Source organism: Prunus dulcis, chromosome 1 (genome assembly GCF_902201215.1).
Source record: "Prunus dulcis chromosome 1, ALMONDv2, whole genome shotgun sequence".
Classification (NCBI taxonomy): domain Eukaryota; kingdom Viridiplantae; phylum Streptophyta; class Magnoliopsida; order Rosales; family Rosaceae; genus Prunus; species Prunus dulcis.
Window position 1 is genome coordinate 26,412,535 of NC_047650.1, and position 9,706 is coordinate 26,422,240.

Here is a 9,706-nt window from a genome sequence, read left to right on the forward strand (position 1 = left end):
GAATATAATCATAGTATTGAGATTATAGTGAAATAAATGTCGGCTTGATTGTGAGAACCAACCACCTTTATTGAGATTATAGAGAAACAAATGTCGGCTTTCCTAATCCCTCTCTCTTTTTCTCTAAGAGGTACATGATACATCTCAATTGATTATAAATATATGAAATTATCAGAATTTGATTACACTATCGCATTGTGATTAAAAGACTTCTGTCTATGATATTGAACTTGGCACCTCCAACTTTCCCTTGAATTTTAGAAGGCAGCTGAATTACACGTCTTTGATCTCCTGCTTCCACCAACAACTCAGATCCTCCCCTATACTGCATTTGCAGATAAATAAATGCTCAACATCACACACTAAAAGCTAACTAAAAATGTGCACGTCAAATGGCAGAGAAAAGTATCACAATAATAATATGATCTGCCACCAGGACGAAAAGGAAAAAAGCATAATGGAGAACTTTATCAGCAAGTTGTCATCAGATCCACTGCTAAAATATTCAAATCGACACTTGTATTCTCTATCAAATTGAAGCTACTTAATGCTCAATGCATCAAGGTTCACGGGGTTATAAAACTAGTTGGCTGCAGGTGCATATGGTTAAGAAATTATCTCTAACATATCTAAGATTAACTGTAGATTTACTCCATAGGAAGCTTAGAGAAAGAGGCAAGTCAAACAAAAAAATGAAAAAGATAGGTAAGAACTAAATAATTAAATATATCTTAGCATACTTGGTACAGCTTGACCTCTGACTTGTCAAAACCTGGCATGAAAAGGGTTACTGATTTTCTGGCTGCATCGAACTTCACTGAGGGTGTTACACTACTGCTGCCACTTGCTGGCAAAGAAAGAAGATTCCGTGCATTTTCATTGACAGTGTTCAGTATGATCGCATTCCAATCTAGAGGGGAACCAAAGGGGAGATGTGGAATGAAAGCAAAAGGCAAGGGTGAAAAGGTTTTCTTGAGTCTTTCCTCTGATTCTGTATTCACATGTCGTGATGCAATCGCAAAGGCTCCGGAGACCTGTGCACCAGCTTGGATTGAGCAACCCCAATAACGTAAAGCAGTAGCAACAGATGCTGGGTTGTCTGGGTCAATCACTAGGTAGCAGCCAAATTTCTGAGGTTCTGAGAAAGCAGACGACCCTCTCTGCACCACAGAAACAATGCAGGATGTCAATGGATGTACATAAAAACTCTGGTCATAGGAAATATGGATTATTCATACCTCCAACATTTGTTCCAGAATGTCCCATATTTCTGCGCTCATTTTCCCATTGTGATGGGGTGTACTGCTGCTTATACTCATGGCTTCATCCACAAGCCTCAAAACTGAAGGACCCGCCAACCTCCCAATATCAGTTTTTTCAGCTGCATTACGCAGATATTTCAAGTATAACCTGGTGCATAGACACGTGGCCCATGTCAATACATCAATATGAACATATGAATGTGAAAGAATGTTTGAGAGAGAGAGAGAGAGAGAGATGAAACTCCCTGGACCTTGCTTTACTGCCTGCACTAATCATTCGTAGCGTTTCATCAGAGCTCAGACCATCATATACTATTACATCAAATTTATCTTTGTTGTGGTTTCTTTGGGCCACATTCCTAAAGAATCCAACAAGCCTCTCAAGTGCTAACGCAGAAAAAATAGGATCCATCCCAGGAAGCACCCCAAGCTCTTCTCCCACTATCTGATCAATTGAAAAGAAAGACGCATCATAAAAGACCCCTGCAGATAAAACATTCAAATGCAACTAAACCCCTCAAATGATGTTACGTACCTACCCCTTCAAGAACTCCTTGTGTCGTATTAAGACGAGCATCCGCTTGCTTTAGCTCTTTCAGAGGTCCTAGAAGCATCTAGACGATCAAGAATGGTTCAATTTGAGTCTAAGGTGACTTGCAGCAAACTTCTTCACATAGATTCATTATTGGAATGGAATGAAAAAGGGAAACAGAAAAGGGAATTTGGAAAACACACTTGGGTGGTTTCAAATCTAAGAGCCGAAAGGTTGCTGTTGCATAGTGTAGGAGAACTTCCGATTTTGCAGTTCAGAAAGAACTCAGCAGTGGGATCTTGGGTGTGTATCACCAAGCATGTGCTAAACCCTGCCATTGCAAAATGCTGAAAATCCAACATGAGAAAAACATTAAACAAAAAGTAACAGTACAAGAAGAGGTGCAAATTGAAGTTGTAATTCTATGCTTAAACTTGAAAGTCAGAATTCTGAGATACAATCTCCACAAGCATATATAATCAGCTAAAATGAAATGCTTGAGCCAAGTCTCTTCTTCTAGGCTTATCCCTTAACGAATATAATATGTTAAATAGAAAACCCCGTCAATCATCATAAAAAGGAAATATTAGTATAATTAACACTTGCCCACAACCATAATTTGAACCAAAGGCACTAGCTTTCTAACTTGGGTATCTACTATTTTCTTAGTTTTAACTCAGACACAAGTTAGAAACCAAATTCATTCATAGTAGACAGTAAATTATATATAGACTGAGCTAGCATACAATGTAGAGACAGACAGAGATACCTGGGCAGCGAAAACGGCGGAGGTGGTCTTGCCGGAGCCACCTTTCCCCAAAAAAGTGACCAACTTTGTTGATTTCTGAGAAGAAGCAGTCTTGTCATCCTTTGACTCCGGAGAAGCCGCCAAGGCCAGAAATCGGCGGTGTCTTGCAAATCTTGTTCTTGTTCCACTTCTGGGTACCTTCGGCGGTGTTGTAAGAAGGGAAAAAGAGACGGTATTTGGAAGGAGAGGCAAAGCCATTGGATGGGTCAAAACTCAGAAGTAGGTGAAAGCAGTTGGGGGTTTATGAGATTCTTGTTACTATTTATTTTTCTTTGAAGGGGATGGAAAGCTAAGATTTATCTTTTACGTGCCTTCAGTTAAAAGTTCATCAACCCTTTTTTATTTACCCCATTCTACCTACTTTTTCACACCTTTTTTTTCGGGTGAAAAACAACTGCCACCCTGCCTGTTCTTTTGATGACACAATTTTATTATCATATAAAGGGAATTACCAATTGAATTACAGATCACATCAAATGTGCATCCATCTTTTTTGTAGCATTTGTTGGTGAAAAGGGAATTGTCTTCTTTTTTTTTTTGCCAAAAAAAGAAATTGTCTTTTTAAGCCTTGTGTGGCTTGCAAGTTGTGAGGTAATTAACTACCATATTACACAAAGACCACCACTAATTACACCTCCCAACTCATTATTAAGGAAAAAAGATACATTCTAGAACATCCACTTTTACAATTGATAACGAGATCAATTTTCTCAATAACCAAACGGAAACATATGGTGAGTCCCATCCTAAATTTTTTTTTTTTTTTTTTTTAAAGATGGACATGTGGCCACATATGATTGGAAGGTTCTAGCATGTCCGCATGGTGAGTGTCATCCTTACCTTATTTGATGATACTATCTTATTTTAAGTGAAAAATGAACGAAATTGACGTTAAAATTGACGTTGAAGTGTAAAGCAAGAGATGAAAAAATTGATCTGAAACAGTAAATGGATTGCTTTTGCTCGTCATAAAAAAAACTTCATATGAAATTAAATTAGCCTAGTTAATTTGCATCTCTAGCGACGGGAGATAAAAAGCTAGGCATTGCCAAGGGACTGGCAACCCTAGGTGACCTTGGAGGCAGCTCAGAAAGCTGATTCCCAGAACTATCATAATAAATCGCACCTGAAAATTCAGGTGGCTGACACTTGTCGCCCATCAAAATTGACCTCTGCCAAACCCCTCCTTCTCCAAACCCATCTTCAACTTCATCCCCTTGGCTGCAATTTTCTCTGCCACCTTTATTTTTGTGCACAAATGGAATTGCCTTGTTGCTGATGCTGGCCACGAGTTTCTTGGAGCCATCAGTAATTTCCTTGCAATTGGTTTCATTGATTTGTTGTGGGGCTCGGCGTCCATGTTTGGCTTTGGCACATAGAGCGGCCACAAGGGCTGTGACAGAGATGAACAAGGCCATTGCTAACCGCATTGAGCCAAAGTGGTCATTGGCTGCAACTTCTGGAATTAGACGAACCATTTTGTAAAGTGTATGGCATGCAATTAATTTGGATTGAAATTAAAACTGAACCACCTTGGTTTTTATACTTATATGTAGGAGGAGGAGTTTAGCGATTTTAATTATTTTGTTTGAATTAGTTGTGGCCGGTGGAAGGGATTGATTAATTTAAATGAATTCTTTTTTTTAATTAATCAGTCATGTTTTTACAGGGAATTTAATGTACATTATTAATATAATTGTTTTGACAAGACCTTGGTTCGCATTATTGGCCACGAAAGATTCTTGAAATGTGTCTTGTAATATAATCAGAGCAAAGTTGACAAAATCAAGTTGACAAAATGGGTGGAAAATAAATAAATAAAGGAAAGAAAATGCATTATTGGTGAAGCAAATAGGGAAAGTCGGCAAACCCTTTGAAATATATTGGTTGTCGCCCAAACCGTGGGTTGGGCGATGAGTTGAAGGCTTGGTGCACAGTGCATGCATGGTGTTTGATGGAAGACAAACATTCATAAGTTGGCACATCGCATTTTTAGTTGCAGGTGCGAGGATCCAAGATATATTGTACCTAGCCTACCAAAATAAAATGAATTAAATAAATAAGTAAAATTATTTATATAATTTCTATAGATCCCACAGATCATGCAAACCTAGCAACACATACAAGTAGAAGATGTCATCCAAGCACGTATGTTTCAATTATTGTTTGAAGTTGGATTTTAAATGTACAAAAGAAAGAAAAATAATAATAATATTTTTGTGTTGGATATTGCTTGCCAAGGAGATATTCCTATTTCCTGCGAATTACACATATGCAAAAATAATTCATCAAAAACACAAAAACAAAAATGTATGCACACATCTCATACTGCTATTGGCAGGAATGTAGAAACTTCTATACTTATTACTTGATAAGGAGGAAAGTATTTTCCTTTTGAGTTATAAGAAAACCCATGGAAGATTGCTATAAAGTGTAAAACTTAATTTGTCCAAAAAATGATAATAGCTAATAGAAAGATCGATGAAGGTTTTCTGATATCACCTGGCATGCGATTAATTATTCTTTTACCCCAAAACACATAAGTGGATTCCTTCAAACAGATTGATGATGAAAATTTGGTTTCTTTAATTAGTGATGATTATAATTGATTGCCTAGCTGACTTTAGTATTCATCACTGCAGCCTTCTTATATGGTCTCACCATCTCAGTGCACTAATTAACATATTTACGAAAAACCTTCAAATTGCCATTTTGGTGTATGAACACATGATGCCAGACAAATTCTGCTACCACGGTAAAACCCTACCCATTATTCTTTTTATTTATTTGTCTATTAATTTGAGAGTGACCATGCCCTACCTTTACAAGTGACAATTGAGTGTCTTATCAAACAAAAGAAATTGACAATGAAGTGGCGTCTCCCATGTAGGGGTACAAGTTGGATTGGAAAATTCGATTCCGACCAATTTTATTTTGATAATTTTTGATTTTGGCAAGTCCAAATCAATTTCGATATATCAAAATTCCGTTAAAAATTGAATTAGAATTGGAATGTATCTAGGGATTCTGAAAAATTCTGAATTCCAAAATATATTGGAATATCAAGTTACACACAATTACTAATTTTATGTTGAACTAAATACAATTTAATGACCAAATAGACATAGGCAAGTTATTTCATAAAAGATAACAACATCTAAGTAGTACTAGCATATAATAGTTTTCCAAGCTTACGGTATGAGTTTTCAATTTTGAGTCAATTTTAATCATTCAAATGGTTGAGCATGTTTAGAATTTTAAACTAGTTTCCAAAATTTGTATGGAGTGGTAATCACTCATCATAAAGTTAGTCGAGAAATTTGACAATTTACGGTAACATCTTCCTTTCCGATACAAGAAATTTTATTTTATTTTCATATTCATAAATTTCTATATCGTTATGGTAATGGATGGTGTAGCTATACATAATACAGGTAAATTGTGCTCCTCTCAAATGTGCCGTGCCGTCACAGCTACTCTTGTTTCTTCCTTTGCAATCACTTTAAAAATCCACCAAAATCGTAAAAGCGTTTATACAGATATCATGGTAATCATGCACTGGAAAACCTAACAAAAATTGGAGTGTTAATTAATTCTTCCTTTTCATTATGAAAACAATTATAGTGTTGTCGACCAGCCCTTCATACATGTACAACCTCATATTCTCACATTATAGTTTTCTGAAAAGAAAATAAAAGAGTTGGAGAAGGAAATTTAAAATTAAAATAAAACATCATACGTCATAATAAACGCTCCACTAACATTAATATCTTCTCTCTCACTCTTTTCTTCTATTTCTTCACTTCACCTGAGAAATTAACGGTGATGATATATATGATCAATGGTGCAGTGGGTTTGGACCGGTGGGGACACGTCGTTTTTCAACACCATAACGTGGATCAATCTCGTTTCCATCGGCTGAGGGCTTCGATTGTGGTTGCATGTGGTGGTGATCACCCCGTGAAGATTTTGATCTTTGGTGTTGTTGGCGATGATGTACAAATGGGGTGAAGTCAAATTTGCTTGCTAACACTTTTCTTGTGATGAAATTAGAGGGACGGTGATGATGATGATGATGATGATGAGAATAGGAGTTTATGGTGTGGCTGCTGCTGCTGATGATGATTTGTTTGTGAAGATTGATGGTGGAGTTGTAGTATTCATGAAACAAGAATAAGAAGAGGAGGGAGAGGAAGAGAATGGTGAAAAGTAGAAGGTGATGAGGAATTCTCAAGGCCATGGTGGAATAAGAGGAGGAGAAGATAGAGGAGAAGGGGAAGCATGGAGCACCTAAATGTATGAGGAGGAGAGGAACCCTAAAGAGAAATTTCCCAAGTTTATTTGACAGCTTGATCTCAAATTTAATGGATTAAGAGAGAGAGAGAGAGATATGTATATATGTATATATATGTGTGTGTATGTTGGAGAGAGTAATTGAAATGTGGGTGTTCCTGGCTTTCATGTGACCTTTTTATGCTAATTTTAATGTTGAGGGGGAGAAAAGAAAGAGAAGAGGGCAGGGCGGTACACCCTTTTCCCAAGCTAAAGTTCCTTAGAAATAAAGGAATAAAAAAGGGTTATAATATCCATTGTCAAACCATGAATCATATGTGTTTGATTACTTATTTAAGCTTTAAAATGTTTAGTTAGTGTGGGATTTGATGTCCATCTCTTCTCTCTCTCTCTCTCTCTCTCTCTCTCTCTCTCTCTCTTGTGAAAGGTGAAAAAATGCATAATATATTTTTTTTTAATTTTACCCAAGACATAAGTTTGAGTATTTTCAAATTTTTCTAATCTACTACATTCTTTAATCCTTGCACCATTGTAATCGCCAATGTTCTACACGATTTCACTTCCTATTCAACATATGTTTCGTGAAGCTAATATTGTAGCTAAGGTTTTGGCCAAAAAAGGACATTGCTCCTCAAATACTTGTATATGTTCAGTAATTTTTTTTGATTATTTTTTTAATTAAATTACTTTTGATATGTATTTGTAGGGGTTTTTTTTGTCCCGATAGCTCCAGATGGGCATGGGCTGTTGTGAAGAGAAAGTGGGTGGTGTCACCCATTTGCCTGAGTTCAAGAATCAGACCCCAAAGCACTCCGAAAGTTTATGGATTCTTAGGGAGTGCTTTAGTCTCTCTCACCAAGAGGATTTGATAACTATGGAGAATCACAATCTTGGGCTTGGTCTGAGTAGCTTGTGGGGTGTAAGCTGAGCCTCCACGAATTTAGCAAGAGAGAGAGAGAAATTGGACTATTTAAGAGGGAATGAGAAATGATTGGTGGTGTTTGGAATGGGGATTTCAAGTAGAAAAACCATATGGGAGGGGAAGCTTAGGTTGAGTTGATGGATATCATATGCCTCCTTTTATAGGTGTTAGAAGCCCCTTATTTCCAGAAAGCCCTAGCTGGTTCTCCCCAAATTTGCCAAGTCTTTTTCTTCCTTTTCCATTCACTTTCTCCAATTCAACCATTTTAAGCAAAACTTGCTTAATCCAAGCACAATAGGACAAAGTGTTTTGGAGCTCCAAAGTCTTCCTGCAGCTAGCCTCTGCAACACTTTCCATCCTTGGCAACGCTTCATCTCCATTTCTTTCCTCGTTTTTTACATAAGCTTGTAGAGGCAAAATTTTGGGGGGGGGGGTGTTTACATGGCGATACTCGTTATCTGTGTGTTTGTGCTTGGGCTTCATTGTATTGCAATGGGCTATGGCTGGGCTAAGTTATATTTGATGAGATAATGAGAGCGAGTTCACAAAATCGGTACATCTTTACGAGCTTGTTGTGACCTCCCCACGTGCTGGGTTACGTATTTGCTTGGAGTGGCATGCATACCAAAGCTCGTGTAGGCACTTTGTAACCATGTGACAGATTTTTGCATATAATGTTCGAGTTTCTTTTACAACAAAGTATTGCATCGGACTTGAAATACATTTGGGCCCTTTTTTGGATTTTTTGTGCCTCAACAATAATTTTTTTTTTTTTTGGGCCAAAACTTTTGATATGTATAGTAGTAAGATCTGTTGCGCATCTTCTTTGGGGAGCATTTTTGCTCACCACTTTAACCAAAGGTGTAGCCTCACCACCCTCTTAAAAACTTGACACATGTCTATAAGTCTAACTATAGTTAACCTTTTGTTTTTTATTTTTTAATAACATTATTATGAAAGAGAAAAACTTAATAGTTCTTTTAATAAATTTAAAATTTAAAAACTAATTATTTTTAAAAACAAAAAAAAACAAAAACCCAACAACACCCAACCACCCCTCCACCAGTGACAACACCCTCTCCTCGCCGCGAGAAACATCTTATTTTATATGTATTCAATGATTTTCTCTCTGCGTGAACTCTGGTGAATCTAAAACTTATGCTCAGCTCTACCCTCTATCTCCAGGTAACCTCAATAAAATTACCTCATGATTATAGAGCAGACATCCACCAACAGAATGGGTTCACAAAGACCCAATTACCAAAAGAAATTTTCAATTTTGATGCTTTAATAAAGGTTCAACCAACCACTAACTAATTAGATATCTTGTAGAGATTTGAATTTGCTCAATAACCAATTAGGTATTTTATAGAGATTTGAATTTGCTCAATCTCTGCAAAACACAACAAAAACCAATGGCTTTGTCCAATACAATCATGTGGGTCTCTGCAAAACCTCCATTTTCTATCTCCAAAATCCTAAAACCCTTTTGCCCCAAATCTCACGCCCAAGTCTCCATTCTCAATCTTTACCAACCTCAACTATCCATTGAGGTCTGGGTGAACTCCGAGTCCGAATTTATTCTATAAAGAGTACCCAGAAAATCAATGAATCCATGAAGCTCGTTGAGTCTGCCAGGATTTGAAGATCCCAAGAAGCAGTCATCAATGACCAACCTTTTGCCGAGACCATCGTGAAGGTCTTATATGACATCAATGAGAGGAGAAGAGGTTTCCGGCAGCAAGAAGGAAAGGGGGTTGATACCAGTTGGGGTGAGGTGGCTGAACAGGTTGGTTTGGTGGGTGGTGGTGTGTACTAGTGACTATTTGGGTTTTTATTATTATTTTAATTTTAATAATGATGTTTTATTTAAAATTTTATTAAAAGCA

General features: G+C 37.1%; 2 protein-coding genes across 2 annotated transcripts; both read right to left on the reverse strand.

Moving 5' to 3' along the window:
• Positions 1 to 28: 28 nt before the first annotated feature.
• On the reverse strand, positions 29 to 2,851 carry LOC117616629 (uncharacterized protein At1g26090, chloroplastic). Its single transcript, XM_034346007.1, has 7 exons — positions 2,564 to 2,851; positions 1,998 to 2,141; positions 1,802 to 1,876; positions 1,514 to 1,707; positions 1,239 to 1,410; positions 741 to 1,160; positions 29 to 325 (listed from the first exon to the last, which is right to left on the reverse strand). Exons 1-7 carry the CDS (start codon positions 2,798 to 2,800, stop codon positions 188 to 190), a joined length of 1,380 nt encoding a protein of 459 aa, XP_034201898.1. The 5' UTR covers positions 2,801 to 2,851; the 3' UTR covers positions 29 to 187.
• Positions 2,852 to 3,606: 755 nt separating this feature from the next.
• LOC117617398 lies at positions 3,607 to 4,080 on the reverse strand. The gene has a single exon (XM_034346754.1). It carries the CDS (start codon positions 4,078 to 4,080, stop codon positions 3,607 to 3,609), a length of 474 nt encoding a protein of 157 aa, XP_034202645.1.
• Positions 4,081 to 9,706: the final 5,626 nt, after the last annotated feature.